The sequence below is a fragment of the Miniopterus schreibersii genome (assembly GCF_964146895.1).
Source record: "Miniopterus schreibersii genome assembly, chromosome: 3".
In the NCBI taxonomy this organism is placed as follows: Eukaryota; Metazoa; Chordata; class Mammalia; order Chiroptera; family Miniopteridae; genus Miniopterus; species Miniopterus schreibersii.
The window spans coordinates 71,654,912-71,674,860 of record NC_138103.1 but is presented as its reverse complement, the minus strand read 5'-3'; the positions used below and the strand labels follow the sequence as shown (position 1 = coordinate 71,674,860).

General features: G+C 45.6%; 1 protein-coding gene across 4 annotated transcripts in view; it reads left to right on the top strand.

Moving 5' to 3' along the window:
- MAST4 (microtubule associated serine/threonine kinase family member 4) overlaps positions 1 to 19,949 on the top strand; it is a 291,926-nt gene that overhangs the window by 263,502 nt on the left and 8,475 nt on the right. For 2 of the 4 annotated variants that reach the window (XM_081132096.1, XM_081132097.1), the window contains 7 exons: positions 5,129 to 5,251; positions 5,441 to 5,553; positions 7,354 to 7,481; positions 7,821 to 8,056; positions 12,145 to 12,345; positions 14,544 to 14,773; positions 15,326 to 15,448. In XM_081132096.1, the coding sequence (XP_080988222.1) occupies positions 5,129 to 5,251; positions 5,441 to 5,553; positions 7,354 to 7,481; positions 7,821 to 8,056; positions 12,145 to 12,345; positions 14,544 to 14,773; positions 15,326 to 15,448 (1,154 nt within the window). The remainder of the gene's footprint in view (positions 1 to 5,128; positions 5,252 to 5,440; positions 5,554 to 7,353; positions 7,482 to 7,820; positions 8,057 to 12,144; positions 12,346 to 14,543; positions 14,774 to 15,325; positions 15,449 to 19,949) is intronic. The other 2 variants (XM_081132099.1, XM_081132098.1) reach the window with 1 other exon arrangement.

Below are 19,949 nucleotides of genomic sequence, written 5' to 3'. Positions count from 1 at the left end.
CTTCTGATTCAGAGCAGTACATGCACTAGAAGCATTGGGTGCTGTTGTTTGTCTTTGCTGTGTGTGTGTGGTTTTTTTATTGTTTTGCAAAGCAGAAATTATTCTTAATTTGTTTCAATGAGTAAAATTTCTCTGGAAGAAAACCTCAATGGGCCATGTAGCTCTTCTGTCCTGAAATGCATGCATCTTAAATAATTTGAAACTGAGGATTAGAAATGTGGAGCTTTTGTTGTTTGGAGTTTTTTTTTAAAAATCTGTACTCCCAGAAGGATTTGACCCAGCTTGTTACTGTCTACAGGCTTTGAAACGGGTTGTCAGTTCTTGAACTAATTACCAGGAATGAGCGCCTGGGGTTGAACCGTGCTGTCCCATCGTGATGATCAGCACCAGGGCCCAAGAAAGAGGGTGAAAACTATTGACTCTCGGGATTAAGGACATGACAGATTTGTTAGTTGCTGATTATTTTTCCTGATAGCTCTGCTACCAGTTTTTTCTTTCTGCTTCCTCTTTCCCTTTTCTCCCTTACATTCTGAATAGACAGATTTAGAGATACCAAGAGAGAGTCCCAGCCTGCCCTACTATGTGGGTTTATATAGATGAGACTAAGTCTTAAGTATAAACATACCACACACACAGTTAGACAGTAGTCACAATTGCCATCAGTAAAAATTGGCTTGATGGGTTGCTTACTGAGCTGTTTCCTTCTACTACATTTTAATAGAAATATCAGAAAACTTGGAAGAAATTAGTCTTTCCCTCCTTTTTTCCAAGACAAAAACCATTTGCAGCAGCTCCATATATTTACCTTATGATGTTCTCCACATTTGCCTGTAGTTTCTCTAGTTGGAGGGCTCTGTTCTGTTCTTGCTAAAGTATGGAATGCAAATAAAGATTTATTGAAATGCAGAGATGCCATCCGTTGACATTGTCTATGGCTGCCTTCATGCTACAGTGACAAAGCTGAGTAGTCATGACCATCTGGATGGCTGACAAAGCCTGAAATATTTACTCTTTGGCTCTACAGAAAAACCTTACAGACTCTGAGTCAGAGAATCGGTTTAAAAGCAGGGCTCAGTTGGGAAAACTGTCTCGAGTGGCGCCTCTCACGGGAGTCCCGTGCGCCTCTTTGCCTTTTTCAGAGGATGAGTGCCTTAAACCAGGAAAGGCAAGTCGGTGGAAGGTGAGGGCGCAGACGCTGCAGTCAGGCTGAGTTTGAACCCCAGCTGTAGCTCAGTTGGTTAGAGCGTCGCCCCGATACACCAAGGTTGCGGGTTCGATCTCGGGTCAGGGCATATACGAGAATCAGCCAGTGAATAAATAAATAAGTGGGACAACAAATCAATGTCTCTGTCTCTCTCAAGACATCAATCAATCAATAAAAGTTATAAATCTCAGCTGCATGACCATGGGCTGGTTATTTCCCTCGCTGTGCCTCACGTCCTCGGTAAAATGAAGCGTGTAGCAGCACCTCACAGGATCATTGCGAGGATACAAGGTCACCCACTCTGGCTCTTGAGCCAGGTATGACTGCCGCTGCTGGCATTGTCCTTTTCATTTTCTGCATGTGTCGTCATGCTTCCCCTTTGGACACATGAGACACAGACGGGGTGGTGCCCCTACCTTCGAGCTGATTGAACTCTTTGAACAGAGTCCTTTCCATTTCTTTTCTCTCTGTCTGGCTTTTCTCTTCTCTGAAGTGACTAGCAAACTTGTTATTTCCCACCCTGTGTGACCTGCTGTTGGATGTGCTTTATGGTTCAAGAGATAAGAGTAGCTGTCAAAGACTTGGTGTCAGGGCTCCTATGGGGCAGAGTTTTGAGGAGTGATCTTTGCTCACTTGAGCCAAATATGAAAAGCAGTGGCATTTTAAGATTGCCCTGCAACGGTACACATATCTATTTATATGTCCCAGTCAACTGTCCCGAGGAACTGTTGTCTGAGGTATGACTAAAATCTTACTACAATCAGCCCGCCCCTTCTAAAGAGTCCCCTTCCCTTCAGTGTTCCTGTGCCAGTTTGGAGAGTTTTCCACTTAAAATTCTGCCCGTTTCCCTCCTGCAAGAATACTTGGGTTCTTGATTGAATTTGATTTAATGAGACAGGGCTGCGATGATGGTCGGCACGTCATGTTTATATATTATGTGCTGCAAATTATCTCCGCACATTTCCTCCTTGACTGCTACCTTCAGTCTTTTCAGGCTCGACAGTTTGAGAAACACATCTCCTAGCACAAGCTCAAAAGAGACCTTTGAAAGACCCTGCCCCAGCTCTTAGCATTGTCAAGAAGTGCTTGCTGGTAGGGCTCAGAGCCCGAGGCTGAGAATCCCGCAGGCCTGCCATGCTGCGTCCAGTGACAGCATTTTGGATTTAATGCATATTTAGCGGGGAAAATAATGCACCATGAAAATGTGTGAATGCACATCTGCCCGAGAGACTAGGGAGGCTGAGAAAAGGAGTGTGAAGACATAATGGATGTTCAAGGAACTTCCATGAAAGGAGAGAAAAAGTCAAGGGACGACATTAGGGCCAAAGCATAACTTGCAGTTTGGGAACTTGTTGAACTTGAACTGGACTTTTGAACTTGTAGAGTATTGAGTGACAACCTGGCTCATTGGATTTCAGAGCTGCTCAGATGCGACTGACTTCCACCCATGTACCGTGTACTTCCACATGTACTGGGGATCCGGAGTGGTTTCTTCAGTGCCCTGAATCTCAGTTTTCTAATCTATGAAATGGGCACGTTATACACCTCACAGGAGTATTGTGAGGACTGCATGGAAATGTGTTCACGAAGGTACCTAGTCCATTGACCTAGTACATAATGGGAATACAGGAAGCTTTCGGTTTCCCTCTCTACCAGTAAATTTTTACAAGAGCTGTCATTTGCATGCATCCTGTGTCCTATGATTTGAGTCTGGCTCATAACGCTTTCGTCTTTATTGTGCCAACAGTTTAGCCCAGAGATAATTTTCCCCCAGTGTGTCCTTTTCATTTTTTTGTTCCCCATCTCTCCAAAAGTGCATGAAAAACAAGACCCAGTGGTAAGCAACCTTCTCTCAGTGGGGCACAAAGGCCAAAGGGTGAGAAATGTGAGCTGGATCAGCAGGTGGCTGTGACTCCATGGAGAGGCCCATTTGTCATATATTCTCACCAGCTTGTGTTCCAAAGGGTTGTAGGCGGAGGAGTGAACTGTGCTTTTTTGGATAAAGCTGAGTGACCTCAGAGTGTCAGAGCTACCGTTTGGTGTGGCCCTGTGAGCAGCAGGTGAAATGATGGGCATTGGAGCATGGTGTGTGGTGATCACAAAGTAGGGTTGACTCTTTGGGCCTCAGTGTTGCTGACACAATGAGGAAGTTGGCTAGAGAAATATTAAAGCCCTTTAACTTCTCCAAGATAAGACCACTAGAAGAAGCTGTCTCTGGCAGCTGTGTTTGGGACATTGACTGGGCTAGAGGAGTGCCGGGATGCCTGTAAGACTGGAGCTGGACTATGCAGAGATGCCGTGAGAACAGCCTCAGGAATTGGCTGTTCAGCTCAGTTCCCCGTTATTGGCAGCTGTGAATCCATCTGCAAATCGATACAAGAAGGTTGGCAGGGTAGGATCCAAACTAAGCCATTTATATGACATGGCCTGTGACACAGAGGATGGACGTGGGTGTTTTAGACAGACCTTACTCAGCCCTCTAACCTTACTCGGGGGTTGCGGTCCAGTTTACTTCGCTGCTTACTCATTTCCCCTCCCAAAAATGGAGTTGATAGTGCCTCCTATGTGGGGTTAAAGGAAACACAGAATCTCCAGTGCAATACTTGTCAACCCTCAAATGACAGCTGCCAATACTGTAGCTGTTGTCATCAACATCAGACTTCAGGATTGTGCCATGAACACGGGGGAGGCCTGCATGGGATCCCAGATGAAGATTCTAATCAAATGCTTTGTAAAGAATCTGTTCCCTCTTTTGGGGGGTGATTTTCCCCCTCTGCTCTTTTCTCTCTATTGTTTTCACACCACTAGTTTTCCCTGTCTGGATTTAGAGCTCTGGTCCTCACCGTGTGCTAGAGGGGACTGCTGGGGACAGAGCCCCAACGAACCACACAGACGGCTCCCCCACTCCCAGATCCACGCCCGTTTTTCATTCAGCTTGCATTTCTCATTCTTTTCCTTTCGTGGCCCCCTGAGGACAGGAGGAGAAGCAGGGGTGACAGCTGCAGTAAAGAGGCATCTGCATCACACCCAGAGGGGCATGTCCTGACGGAGGCTGACTAGACCCTGGTCCCAGTCTTGGGAGAAACCTCTCTTCCTGGTGGTTTTTCAGGGTTGGTTCTGCCTTAGCTCCCTGTCAGCAGGGTTGTGTCTCTGGCAGGGCAGTGGCCTGACTCTTACACTGTGATTCTATAGCATGTGCACCTTCTCTTCACATGGGGCATAGCGAAATACTTAGATGGGGCCTGCCCTTCAAAATCACTCTCTAAAGTCATGAACTGAATTAAAAACATTATTTCACTGAATTGTACTGTTGTGCTGAGTTGGCTAAAAGGAAACCTAAAACTTAGGAATTGTGATTGATTTTCACTCCATGAATTATAAATCTATCAAATGGTTTCCCGTTCCTTAGTTAAGAATCTGTAATCCACAGAATCTAATTTCTACCTATGTTAATGAGCAATCCAATAAAATTGAATGGTAACCATTATATACTATTTAGGGAAAATTCATCTTTATTAACCCAACCTCCAGGGGAAATATTGCTGTGAACACATTTCTTGCCTTGTTAGAATTTCTTTGGATTTGTAATGAGCAAGTGTGCTTGGGGCCAAGTGCGTCCATGTCCCCAGGTTCAGCATAATGTGATTTTAAGCGGCCACATCGTTAACCTTTGAAAAATGAAGAAGCCCTGGAAAAATGACCAACGAAGAGCCGTGCCACAGTGACTGCTTTAGCCAAAGCAAATCTGCTGATGAATTATGGGGAAATTTGGGGGTGTTTGGGTTGTAGAATGAAAAAGTAAGATTTCCATGACTTTTTTATTTCTCTGTTGATTTTTTTTTGGTGGTTCTTAAAAACAATTGTTTACCTTTACTTGGAGGATAGTGTAACGCTTTCCCCCGTCCTTCCCCTCCCTGCCCCCAGGTGGCGCCTACGAGGTCAAACAGCATCGCTTCTTCCGCTCTTTAGACTGGAACAGTTTGCTGAGGCAGAAGGCGGAGTTTATTCCCCAGCTGGAGTCCGAGGATGACACGAGTTATTTTGATAGTACGTACATTGTCTGACATAAAACACTGCAGAAAGTGATCTCTGCTGCTCAGAGGACCTTCCAGTCTAGAACCTATGAGTTCTTAAATATAATGTTGCTTTGGTACAGAAATGAATAATTAATAATTAAAATACTGAAATTAAAAGCTGAAATTTGAGTAATTGGAACTGTTCCCCACATTTCTCTAGCTCGGTCAGAGAAGTACCACCATATGGAGACTGAGGAAGAAGATGACACGAATGACGAGGACTTCAGCATGGAAATAAGGCAGTTTTCCTCGTGTTCACATAGGTTCTCAAAGGTAAGTGAAATAGGGCATAAATACATAGGCTCTCTCTGAGGGACTCCGGCACTGGCCAGATGGGTGGTACCCCTAAATAGCTGGACACACTGTCAAAATCACCTACAGTATTTGGGGGCTTAGGGTTCCCTGTACTTAAAAATCTTTTTTGTTTAGGAAGAGTGACCCCACCGTCTTGATGATCCAGAGTCCCTACCCCTCAGGAGTTTGCATCTCTGTTCCATTCTCCGCAGATTCATATGCGTGTTCTTGGTGGCACGGTCTTGCCCCTCATAGTCGCATCACTGGAGTACATTCTAGCTGGCTTCGCCTCGCGAGCCCTGGTGTGGCTGGCGCCGGCTGCGGAGGCTTCCCCCCATTTCTTTCGTGCTGTAGTTAAGAACGTGGGGCTCCGTGTGTGCAGAGCCGTCTAGTATTATGTGGATCACAACACAAGGGAGAAGGCTTAGTCCTTGACATAAGCTAAGACCCTTGGGGATGGCTGATTGTGGACTGAGTCTGGCGACCAGTAATAGAAAACGTAAGTTATATTACAGAAGCAGCAGGAAGTGAAGCTAGAATTTTGGAAATGGTAGAAGATAATAAAATTGGTGTTTGAGAAAGATGCTGCTTTTCTACTGATAGTGGTAAGATTAAAACAAGCAATCAAAACAAAGAAGGCTGATATTTCTGAGACAGGGCAGCAGGGCCCTGGGAAGACGGAAAAGCACCCAGAAGGCACCATCCCTCCCTTTGCTCTTTCCCTTGGCTATGTATTTGCCATGGCTGTGGCATTTTGCATGAATGCTATGTAGCCCTTCAGTAGCATTTAGTAATTTCAGTGTTCTGTACCTTTTTCTAAATGACTACTGAGGATGCACCTGCACACGGGCCAGCACCGCCCTCCCTGTTTATAGGAAGGACATAGAGAGGGCGATTTCCCTGGAGGATGTGGTGGCAGGTTCCCCTAGAGCCAGGACCCGAGCGGTGATATCACAGAGTGCTGGCTTTCCCCAGCACCTGTTCTCTGGCCCATCGGAGTCGGCCCCTGAACTCTCTTTCCTTCCCAGTGTCTCGTGTTCGTTAGCCACCTTCCTCCTGACCCCAGTAGCACAAGCAGTCTAAGGGCCATCCCACGAGAGCAGCAAAAGGCTGCGTTGGGCCGTAGGAAGTGCCTCCTGGCGGGGCTCTCATCTTCCTGTTTACCTTCCTTCTTTCCTGTGGGACAGCAGAGGCCTTGGGTTTGCCTGAGCTCTGATCCCCTTCAGAAACTCCAGTGCTAACCTGGGAAGCTGCCTGTGTATGTAATTTATAAGCCAAATAAATACCTCGAACTCACCACCAAATATAGACTGCACCCCACCCACACACACACCTGAAACAGGTAATTTATTCTTCCCTTCACACTCAATTCCAATTCATTTTTCTCCTTCCCACCCCTAACTGGTGGCCATTGAATCTTTTTGTCTGATTTCCTTTTTCTGATTGACTTCTTGGTTAAAAAGTAATCTAAGGTGTGCATTGATCCCCAGGCCTAGAAACCTCAGTGCATCTATGGATTTTGTTTGCAGATACAAAGTTCATTTCGAGATATGGTGAGAGAGTGATGAATTCATAGCTCCCCACCCCAAAAGGAAAGAAATTATACACTGGCCATTCATCTCAGGACTCGCGTAAACAGCATTGGAAAGCGCTTCTGGATACACAGTCCCAGTTCATGCTTTAGTCATGGCTCTCAGGTTTTCCTCCTGAGATTTGGGTATTTTTTCTGACAAACTCTTTCAAGACAATATTAATAAGCGCTGACTGTTTGCCTTCCAGGTTTTCAGCAGTATAGATCGAATCACTCAGAACTCAGGAGAAGAGAAGGAAGACCCTGGGGACAAAACCAAAAGCACAACTTTGCCATCCACGGAGACATTAAGCTGGAGTTCGGAATATTCTGAAATGTACGTGAAATGCCTGTTAAAAAATATAAGCAGCAGCTACTAGAGCTGTGGTTCTCAAACCTGAGTGTACATCATTGGCATTGGGAGGGCCTGTAAAACACAGGATGCTGGGCCCATCCTGAGAGTGTCTGATCCTGTAGATCTGGGAGGGCAGAGAGTGTGAATCTCCAACACGTTCCCAGGTGACGCTGATGCTGCAGGTCTGGAGACTGCACTTGGAGAACCACCGAACCAGAGCATGTCTCGGTCAAGCTCATCTGAGTTCCATTTCTCCCAGGTTTCTTACAAATTCACCTTGGTATGTATGTGTACATGACTTTGTTTTTGTTTTCAATTAAGGCAGCAGTTGTCCACATCCAACTCTTCAGATACAGAAAGCAACAGACATAAGCTCAGTTCTGGCCTGCTTCCCAAACTGGCTATTTCAGCTGAGGCAGAACAAGGTGAAACCCCTCCCTGCTCTGGAGACCTCCGCGGGGAGCCAGAAAAGCCAGCCCTTCCTCCTGCTGAGTGTGCTCAGGAGGAGCCCGAGGTCACCACCCCAGCCAGTACCATCAGCAGCTCTACCCTGTCTGGTAAGCCCTGAGTGGAACCTGCCATCCACCCATGATCCCAGAAGTGAGTGTGGGCTGGGTCCTGGGGCTGGCCGAGCCAGGTGGGATGATGGTGTTGTTTGCTACTAGACTCCAACTTCTTGGGCTTGGGGGATGAGCTCCTACGAGCTAAGATCAGGTGTCTCAGACCCGTCGCAAGTGCTTGGCCACATAGCTAACCATTCTTGCTTCAGCTGGACCTGAGAGCCTCCCTTTCCCAGTTGGGTGTCAGTGGGATCCTGGGGTGACGGTCAGAACACACTGAGGGAATATGTTCTCTGTGGTTGATGCAAAGGCAAGTCCTGTGTGTTTGCATCTAACTCAACATTAGGAGTAAGGGACAGTATCAAATAGTCAAATGGTCAAAATACCCTCAGAAAGGTTGTAAATCACCTGTCAGGTAGTAGAGCAGAGGTCAGCTTTCCCTCTTGTGTTGAGATAGGTGGTTGAGATGGTTGGTTTTTGTGAAGGGGCCAAACCGACTGCTTGGCTCTCCACGCTGGGCTCTGAGCCGGAGCGGCAGGGCACTTACAGCTGGGAGATGCCCTGCAGCTTTCCTGCCTCTGGGACTGAGAGGGGAGGGGTCAGAGGTGCCAGCGCAATTCAAATAGGTATTTTATGTGCATAGGAAACTCCACTGCAGACAAAATTTCCTTCCCAGTCTCTGGTAACTGGAGTAAGAACTCCTGGGACAGCTTCGACTGTTCGGGAGGCAGTCAGGGGCTTGGGCCTTTTCTACGGAAGCACTTTATCATGTTATCTTTGTGTGAAGTAACCTTGACAACTGGAACAGGGTCTTCATGGGGGTTTTTAATGCTTAATGTATCATAGGTACTTGCTGGCCCTTCTTAATGGAGGCGCCCTCAGGAGATAATTAAACTTTTCCTTCCCTCAGAGCAAGCCCTTAAGGCGCATTTAAAATATTATTTGGTTAATAAAAATTTTATGCATAGCATATCCTTCTACAGAGCAATGTGCACTTACCGCTTTAAAAAAACCAAAATAAAACATGGATGTGGCTTAGGGTTGCTATAATAAATGTTTTCATTAAGCCATATTCAATATGTTATGTTGATGACCATGAATGATTCCAAGATTTTTAATGAACATTTCTTAGACTAACTAAATATTCATAGTGTAATTAAAAAAAAGATCATTTTAAGAAAACAAATTTCTTAGGCTGGGTTTATTTTAGACTCTGAAAAGTTTGGTTCTAGGAAGGAGACTGGACTTGGGATGGTGAACACACAGTGCAATATACAGATAAAGTATTATAGAATTGTACACCTGAAACTTATATAATTCTATTAACCAATGTGACCCCAATAAATTCAATAAAAAAGTAAAAAAACAAAAGAAGAAAAGAAGTTTGGTTCTATAGTGGAGCTTCATATGTGCTTATAGTTTATCATGGGGGAAAATAATGTTTTTTTTCCCTTTTCTCTCTCTACCTCAATTCTGTTTCCATTAGGATAATTCCACTTGTCCTGACTCTATAAAGCTGAGAGAATAGCAGTGTATTAATAGTGTAGAAACAGCATAGTAATCTAGGGTCCCTGACATTTTTAGTTCATCTTGGTAGTCATATCAAATGTAGATATCTCAGTATTTTATATTTCTGGTTACTAAAGCCTCCATCTGCTTTTTAGTTTATTTTCTTACTCTGAGTAGAGCATATTTACCTCCATTTAAAGTGTATTCTTATTATGGTGAATTGTTGATGATCTCTTAGTCTCTTCAGCTTACTCACTATCAGGAAGGTGGGAGATAAAGGGAGGGGAATGGTATCTAAGCATTTGATAGATGACTTTCATAATTAAAAAAAAAAAAATGGCCTAGGTCCTGCCATGCATTTTGATTAATAGATTCAAACCACCTTTCTTTCTGGCTCCCCCACATACTCACTAAAAATAATCAAAGACCTTGGGGGCTGCACAGAATAGAGAGAGGAGCTGATTTGCTCATAGCCAAGGGTAATTAGGGAATCTGAAAGCCGTGACTGAAGGAAAATTAAATTTGTTGATTTTTATATTGCTCCACCATCAAAAAGAAAGGACCCTTGACATTTCTAGAGCATTAAGGTGACATTATCCACCGTTGGCAGAGAAGCAACACGTGCTCCCGTGCAGTGCTGCGAAACGCCACTGCGGAGGCGAGAGGGAGCTGATACAGGGAACACTCTCTATTCACACTCTGGCATTTAGGGAGGAACGGCTTTCTACCTGTTTCTCTTTTCTCATGACTACATTGTATTTGAATCGGGGAAAAGTAAAAGTCATAAAGTCTCCCGTGTAGTGCTCGGTTGCATCCAACACATTATTCATTGTAAAGAGATTCAGCTTTTCGTTTTATATTCACCAGTGATCTTATCCAAACTAAATTAGAAAGGAGAGGGGAGTGTGTAACTTCCCCAGAAGGAAGCTCAAGGTTTTGGAGATGAGATTTTTGAATTGTGGAGCAGCTGTTATCAAGTCCTTCAGCAATGGATTTCTTTATGTAGCGTGAGTGGAATGGAGACTCTGTTAAGCGAGACTGAGTTTGGCATATGGAAAGAGTATTGGTATTTGCCTTGTCTTCCTCTGTAGGTCCGATGGGTGTCACCTGGAAGTCCATGAATCTTTTCCTGTACCCACAGCACAGTAGATGGCCATGAGCTGTGCTGTGCCCAAGCCCTCTCTCCCAAATTACAGGCTTCCCTTAGCGTCGGCCCCTTTCTAGAGTCTGTGCCACCTCCCATGAACTGGGGCCAACTTCAACTGTGCAGTTGAGTGGTGCCTGTGTAGCAGTGTGACAGAAATGTTAGTTAAGTCTGGTTGAGCCTGACTCTTTCCAAGGCAAAGGATGTCATCTGGTCAGCACTTTAAAATGTGCTGGCCGGTCTTTCGGAAGATCATTTATAATGGTATTAAATTCTCTATATGGATTATATATCGTAAGGTGATGATAGTGTAGATGATTGATTAAAGCACAAGCTTAAAGCATTTAGAAGAAAAAAATAAGGTAACCATTTATTTTTCTGAAAGGACAAAGATATATTATCAGTGATTTTAAAAAGAAAGACAAAAATACCGGTAGCCTATGGGAAGAAAGAGCAGTAGAAACCAAAGGGGTGGCCCGTCATCGTTTCTCTGGGGGACTCAACACGTCACTCGGCTCAAGAGCTTTTTGACTTTGGGCTGTGCAGTCACCGGACCAGCGTCAGTGATTTTCCATCTGTACCTCCTCCCATGTGCTTATATTCTCTGCTGATCTGCTGAAGGAAGTCCTCCTTTTTTAAACTAAAAATAGCCCCTCCAGTTTACATTAAAGGTCACTACAATGAAAAATAAAGCATGGCTGGCCTGAGGGGAAGGGGCCCTTGTCCCACTGGTCCAGTAACGTTCGGGCAGGTCAGCATGTAGCACTGTCTAGACCAGCAGCCAGGAAGATGTCGTGAGCTGCTGAGTAATGTAACCAGTAATATGCTTTGCCTTGCCCTGTGAAGCATCCAAGGGACATAGAGCGAAAGGGGCGAGACGTCAAAGGAGACGTGTTAGGTACTTTTCTGTAAGTTACACGCCCAAGCCTGGTGTGAGTGTAACCTGGTGTGAGGTGTGTGCTAGGAAGACGGTAGGGGATGACCCAGGCCTGTGTCTGCGCGAAGTGATTAAATGGTGTCCAAAGCCATCGGTAACGGCATTCGCCGTGAGGATAGCATGCGGCAGGCGGCGTGGTGCCCATAAGGGGAGGCTTGCTGCGTAGCACGGTGGAGCGGGGGGAGAGTTGTCGCTACAGGGGTTGTAAAATACAGATCCTGGGGAGTAACTATTCTGGGGAAACGGTGGAAAATTAGCAGGCGTGCCATACAAGTGGAATGGAACCTGCAAGGACGCCTCTTTCGTCTTTCCTCCTCCGCGTCACCTTCCTCAAGCCAGTCGCGTGTTTTCAATGTTCGCTGACACCGTCCGGGTCGAGAGCCACGGGGAGCGTGTTTCCCAGCGTTGGCCCTTGCTTCTCTCTCCCCCCCTTCCTTGCCCCACCCGTCCTGTCCCAGATTCTCTTGAACTGTGTATCCCTTCTTCTTTGTACAGTTGGCAGTTTTTCAGAGCACTTGGATCAGATAAATGGACGGAGCGAGTGTGTGGACAGTACAGATAATTCCTCCAAGCCATCCAGTGAACCCGCTTCCCACATGGCCCGGCAACGCTTAGAAAGCACAGAAAAAAAGAAAATCTCGGGGAAAGTCACAAAGTCCCTTTCTGCCAGTGCTCTGTCCCTCATGATCCCAGGAGGTAGAGAGACATCTGCTTGCATGAAACTGTTGTGATTTGTGCATGTGGCCTCCCCCCTCCCCCACTGTGGAATCTGTTAAAGTAACGAGGGAAGGGTCCCAGGGTCCCAGCGTCCCAGCCCAGCTCTCGGGAGCTGCTCCCTGCAGGACCCTGAGCTCCCAGGAGCATGTGTACCTCATTTTTTCTTGCTTCTTTCTGCATCAGGGGATGGGACAGCCTTCCTTCCCACAAAGCCGATTTATTTTCTTTCCTTTTCTTTTCTCACCCTTCCCGGGTAAGTGATAAATTTCCCTCCTGAATAATTTCTCTTCCCTACACTGTGTACGCATCATTTATATACTTCACAGAGCTGTTCACAGCATCTGTGCTGGAAAGCTAAGGTCTAGTTTTTCTTATCTAATTAATGAGGAAAGAGACAGAGAAAACATAAGTTTTAATTTCTGGGATGCAGAGAGTCACAGACAGTTTTCCCAGCCCTGTCTGTTGAGCTATGCTTCCTCCTACTGGCCGCCAGATCATTTTCTCCCTATATTAGAAAACTGGGCTTCATTATGGTTTTGTTGCACTGCAGTATTTTTCCACAACCTGGTTTTGCCTCTAGTGATCACTAAGTCTGTAGTAATTCCATTGGCAGAGATGAAATATGCACCCTGGTGGTTGTTGTGGCTTATCACTCAAGTGACAGCAATAGAGTGGAATTATATTGCAGATGGCTTACATTTGGAAGAATCCAGACCATGTATAAAAGGGATTGTTTACATTTTTGAAATTTCAAATTTGTGCAGAAAGAAACTAGATATAAACAAATGCTCATTTGGGGGTAGCGCTCACTCTACCATACTCTGTTTTCTGGGAAGCATCCCATTTAGCACCCTAAAACAAACACCTCTCTCCCTGGCTTAAGTGTTCATACCCGAGGGCAATGGCCCCGGGGCAGCTGCAGTTGGGAAGGTGAGCATGATGTGGTCCAGTCCACTTCTGAAAGCCCGCATCTTGGTAAAGTCGGGCAGTTAGTCAATTTGGGGAGGTAAGGGAAACCGTATCCACCCTGTCCTCTTGCTTGCATGTTTTGGAGCCCCCCACCCACCAGCCTATCACTTCTCACTTGGCCTCTTGATTAGACAGCAGGTAGCTAGCAAAAGAGCACCAAGAGGCCACATGAAGTCGGAGAGCGAAGGGGCATGGGTAGTGACCCATCTAGCTCCTTGTTCCACTTAGGACAGACATCAGAATGGGAACAAATGAGGGCAGGATACTCTCAGCTTCCTGTGGCCGCACTGCAACTCACCACACTGCTGAGTCTTCCATACCCTGGCTCCAACTGAGCCCATTTAAACCTCAGCATCTTTTGTAGGTTATTATTTTTCTCAAACACACGCATACAGTTTCACGTGACCAATGTCAGATTCACGTAGCTAGAACATGAGTATGAACTATACACTAAAAGGCGATTGCTTATAAAACAAGGAAAGCAGAGGAAAATCGGTATTTTGGAAAATGACCTGAATCCCTCTTAAAATTCCTCTCTTTCACCTGCATTGTCCTCTCAGAAACCTTATTAGACATGTAGGTGATATATGAAGAGAAGCAATTGCAACCATAATAATAAGGAGTGATTCTTTTCATAAAGAAGCTGCCATTTCAGTGCATTTTGATCCAGTTGTTTTAATCAGTACTAGTTCAATAATATAATGTAAAAAGCAGCTGGGAAATTGCAACTTTCTCTCCTGGCCATGGGCGTTTAAAAAGGACCGTGTTAAGTTGTTCAGGGCAAGAGTCGGAGCCTGAGAATCTATTACTATAGTCCACACAGTCTGCTCTCTGAGGGTGGACTTGAAATTCATGCATCTATGAGTCGTTTCCTTAATTAAAATAAAATGCAGTAAATAATATCACAGCCAGATAGTCCCTAAGTTTTGTGTATGTTTTAATTAGCGTAGAGAACTAATAAATTATAACTTTAGTTTATTAAATGAAAGCTGGTTAAAATAGAAGTTTCCCTGACAGGCTTCTGTTTTGAAATCCATATTACTTACGTATAGAAACATTTTTGTATTATTTCTTCTTTATTTTTCTGTTAGAAACGAACGCGTTTGTTTGCTCCCACGCTCCCAGCCCCAGCAGGGCTGCCGTGCGGGCTGGCCGCGTGCCTGCTGCGTGACCCAGATCTGAGCTGACGGCTGGCTTCTCTGTTGCAGATATGTTTGCCGTTTCTCCGCTGGGGAGTCCAATGTCTCCCCACTCCCTGTCCTCGGACCCCTCTTCTTCTCGGGACTCCTCTCCCAGCCGAGACTCCTCGGCGGCCTCCGCCAGCCCGCATCAGCCCGCCGTCATCCACAGCTCAGGGAAGAACTACGGGTTCACCATCCGCGCCATCCGGGTGTACGTGGGAGACAGCGACGTCTACACAGTGCACCACATCGTCTGGGTGAGACCCGCAGCCTCTCCTCCGCGTTCTTTTCCTTCCCGGCCACGCTGGGGAATGATGAGTTGGCTGAGTGAGACGTAGTTGACAGCAAATGTATTTTCACTAAGCTGCCATTTGGGACCTATTCCATTTTCCTGTAGTGCTCTTTCCCTTCATCTATACGGTACAATTGAATTTAGCAAAAACGAATCCTTTCTCATAGATGTGTCCAGTTTTCACATTTGGTTGCCCACTTTTTATACCACGCTGGTAGGAAGAGTCAAAGACAGGCCTATTTCAATCCTTCTTTTATTATTTTTTTTTTTTTCTTGGCCTTTTTTTAAAAAACAACAACTACCTTCTCAAATCACCTGAATTTTTTTTTTTAAGGAACCATAGAAATTACCCTGTTTTTGGATGATGGCAGTAGAATAGTAACCATGCCTTTTTTATTTCCTCGTAGGAGCTTAGGATTACTTGCTGCTTAACTCAGAATAGTCTGCCACTAGGAACAGGAGGCTTAGGGGTGTCATTTGTTTGCTTACAAATATGTTCTCTCTTCTTGGACTTCAGAATGTAGAAGAAGGAAGTCCAGCCTGCCAGGCAGGACTGAGAGCTGGGGACCTGATCACACACATCAACGGGGAGCCGGTGCATGGACTTGTCCACACGGAAGTGATAGAGCTCTTGCTGAAGGTACTGTCTTTTTTCGGTCACGGCCATACAGATGAGGCAGGTGGCCAGAAGGAACTGGTCGCAAGAACTGTGTACCCGAGTTCTAGAGTCCATCCCTGGCACACCCCTGCACACAGTCTCGTTTCTGAGGATGTATTCAGTATTCTCAGGCTTATTGTTAAAGATAAGAATTCTCTGGTTTTATATCATGAATATCTGCATAATCACTTCCTAATTTAATTTTGCTTCTTATTATAAGTTACAAGTAATAAAAGTTTTCTTTGTTTTGTGTGTACTTCACATAGGGAAATCTGTTTGGAAAACAACTAAAGGTGATTTTGCTCAGGAACATTCAGGAGGTTTTGTTTTAGTTTAGTAGAAGACAAAGTGGTATAAAACTGTGGGGTCCGCTGTAAGGTTGAGTCTGAGAGTTGGATTTCCTTGGAGAGAGAGAATTATGCGTGGAAACATGGACACTATGAATTATATAAATTGGTGGTAGTGGAAGGGGTTCTGGCAATCATTAGCCCCCCCCCCCCCAAATGACTAAATAGAGATCAATTTCTATTTAAAACACAAACTGAGTAAAGCCTGGGGAGGGAGATACTAGGAAGCGTGAAAGGAGTGGAGGACGAGTCTTACACGGGTCCTCTCTATTCTGTTCAGTTACTTGCTTTGTCACCTGCTGACACCAGAATATAAAGTGATAGCTCCAAACATAGATCTGATTAAAATAAAGATGAATTTGAATTTGATGTTACATTTTTTTTAGAAACAAAGACCAGCTTTCCTATGATTAGAAGTGCAGTGTGTCTAGTAGTAGGATTGCTTTACAGATCAACAGATTTTTGGATGACCTCTTGCTCCTTGAGCACTGTAAGGGGCTGCCAGCCATAGAGTGTGAGCCAAAGCTCCAGCTCACCTGGGGCCTATTGAGAGGCGAAGCATGTGCATACATGTCATTCAGATAAGGCACACGCAGAGCGGTCCTACAGCACTGGCCCTGAGGCCGGTACCATAGAGATGGTAACACAGGAATTAAGGTATAGTCCTTGCCTTCAGGAAGTATGGGAGATGTGTAAGCAGATAAAATACAACTAACTTAACTATTCAGGGCTCTAGCAGATACTTTTAGAGAAAACATTCTGAGTGGAAGAAGCATTGTAGGGAAATAACGTTTAATTGGAACTTGAAAGAAAATGAGGGATTTGGGAGGCACTACAGGGGAGTGGGTGTGGAAAGCCTTTCAAAAGTAAGTTCAGTTCAGTGACTTCTCTCCTTCCTTCTCTGTCATTCCCCAGCCAGCACAAGAGTCTTCAAGATTCTGAGTCTGGCCCAGGTCCTGAGAGTAGAATGGCTTTTCTCTTCAAGGGTCCAGTGTGAAGTAGCAGATTGTAGAGAAGTTATTGCCGTAGATTAATTCACAGCATTAACAAGACTTTGGTCTTGGGCTCAGGGGCTGGATTTGCTGTCACCCACACTCACGGGGTGTCCTCTAACTCTAGCCAGCTTTCTCTCAAATACATGCTATTGATCACCAGTGGTACAGGACTGAATATCAAGAGAACGTTGCAGAGCCTTAGACAGTGTGGGAAATCAGCTATGGTCGTGCTGAACACGTAGCAGATCTGACAGCAGCCTGCAGGAGAGATGCAGAATTGCTATTAAAACTTCCCACGTAATCCCAGCGTTTAACCAGATCCTGGTATACAGCTGGGGACTCAATAAATGCTCGTGGAGTTGAGGTGGACTATGAGGTTCTCATTTGCTCGCTGTCCAAAGATTATCATGGGAGGAGCCAAGTACCACACGACTATGTTCATTGTGTCTTGACTCCTGGCTCATTGTATGTCCCATTTATTTGGGGAATAAAAGCCTTTAGATGCATGGAGTTAGTTTATACTTTTGCAATATGGCCACTGAGTAGAAACGTGTTACTCTGGTACCTGCCTGGATATAGCTTCATTCACCATCCATCTCTGATAATGCTCTTTGTCCAGCTGGCATGGAACAACTCTCTCTGACTAAGTGTCCAAGAAAGGGGGGCAGAGAAAGATTGCTGAGTTTGAGACCCCTTAGCTGTGCAAGTTCCCTGAGAGGACCTCAGAACCCCCCAAAGCAAAATTCAAGGAGAGATACAGAGATTTATGTGTCTGACTAGCTGCTTCTCTCACAATGCCTGACCCTGTGCTCTAGGGGAGCCCCATTGCTGGCTTGCAGATGGACCCTTTATCAGGGCTCAGGAAAGTTTTTTGTGGGGTGAGAGGAGTCCAATATATGAGCCTTTCCAGTTGATTGGGCACCGAAAAGTAGAGATAGACATGTCTATCTCTAACATGCTCCTTGAGCTTTGCCAGGAGCTCACTTTGACCCTTTGTTTCAGTAATAAGTCTGTGTTTTTATAGGCGAGTCTCTCTTAGTTGTTATCAGTTCTACAAGATCTTTTCCTTATCTTGGCATCGGCAATTAAAAGAAGGTCAAAGGGCCCTGGCCAGGTGGCTCAGTTGGTTGGAACCTCATTCCCGGCACCAGATGGTTGTAGGTTCAGTTCCCGGTCAGGGCACGTACCTAGGTTGCAGGTTCGATCCCCAGTCAGGGTGTGTTCGGGAGGCAACCAATCAATGTTTCTCTCTCACATCGATGTTTCTCTCTCTCTTCCCCCCCTTCCTCTCTCTCTAAAATCAATAAACATATCCTCGTGAGGATCAGAAAATAAAAAAGAAGGTCCAAGGGAGTTTAGGTGGTAGCGTGTGTCTGGCCTTCTTCATTCTTTATGGCAGCATTGCGTTACAGCAGCCTAGCTCCCGCCACAGCATATCTTTATATCATTTCATACGTCTGCTCTGAAAATAAGAGAAGAAATAATACACTGAAATATATATCTTTAGAAAATATGCATTTATTTTTCTGAGGCATAATGGATCATTTTCATTATTTATTTTATAAGGGATTCTAATATGATTCTGGGTCTTACAACCTCTCCTTCTATGAAATTTGAATGTACATTTCTCCTAAAGCTCTCTGGCAAAGTCTCTTGGCAGAATCACGTGATCCCATTTGTATCGTCTGGTTACTGAGTGCTTTCATTCCTGCATCTAGTCGCTGTCGGCCTGCGCAGACATGCAAAATGGAGAGCCGTTGGCACCCTCCGGAGCCACGCGTGCTCTGTCACAGATCCAAGCAGAGGATCTTGCCTGTTGTTCATAAAGGAAGCACTCGAGGAGTAACCAGTGTAACGAAACAAAGAGGATACAAGGGATTTAATTATCTTCCCAGCGAACTGTGTAATCATGCAGCTTCCTTCCAGATTTACCCAGCAGTCTCTGCAAAAGGGAAAGTGACTGGTGTTAACACTGGGCCCCCGTGTGCCATCGCCCGTGGGACGTCCGGGCGGTAGCTGTGCTTTGGTGTTCTGGATGCTGCTTACACGATGTTGCATACTCACAAACTATTTTACAAGGCTCATGGCGCCCCTCAGAAAGAGGAGGAAGAGCCATCACACAGGGCCCTGTGTACATATTAGAAATACATGTACACTGCTTATGTAGCTTTTGACTGTGAACGCAGTAAGCTTATTCCATGTTTGTGTCATGGCCTCGCTATAGTAGTAAGTGCAGGCCATAGGCCATATTGACCCAGTTTTATCCCCTGCTCACATGATAACCTGCCTGGCTTAACCTCTCTAACCCAGGAATCTCTCTACTCAACCAGGTTGCTTTCTTAGGAGAGCATTAGTTTAAATCCTCGATGCATAAGAGAAGCCCTAAACCTTCATTGGCCCCTGCTTCAAAAATTTCATTTCCACGAACTCTGGGAACCTCTGGATACTGAAGTGGGACCATTGATAGCCTCACTATTCCTACCCGCACGCAACTGCTGAGCCCCCGAAGTGTGCAGAGAGTTGTGCTAGGTGCTGCAAGGGGCCCACAACAAAGGACCTGGGAGAGTGGTAGGAAATGGAGAGTGCTTTACCTGAATAAGCTCAGGAGTCCTCACACCTGGCCTTCCACCAGGGCGGACAGGCCTGAGGGGCTAGGGGTCATCGGTGCCCGGCTGTGAAGGCTGGTGTTTAGTATGTGGGAAGGGGAGCAAAACAGAGAGAGTGCAGGAAAACACAAGGGCGGAGAGGTCACAGTGCTTGAGGTGCCTGAGTAAAGCAGTGTGGCTGGGGCCTCGGTCCCGAGAGGGGTGCAGTAGGCCAGGTGGCTGGGGCTGGGCTGTGGAGGGTGCGAACCAGGGCCAGGGCACAGCTGTGCAGGAGGAGTGCCGTTCCCCGTGTACACTTTTCGAGAAAGAAATGTGAGAACAGTCTAGCTCAGGAGGTACACAAGACCAGCAGATAACTGATGTGGAGCCAGGTTGAGAGAAGGGCTTGGATAGACCAACTTGTGCGCTTGTGTTCAGCTCAGGCAGCTGAAGATAATTTCTCTCCCACCGTGCACTGGTCACACAATAGTTTAAAGGAAGAGAGGACTCGCTGAACACTTAACAGTCTGTTGGCCCTGGTTTTTGTTGTTATTTT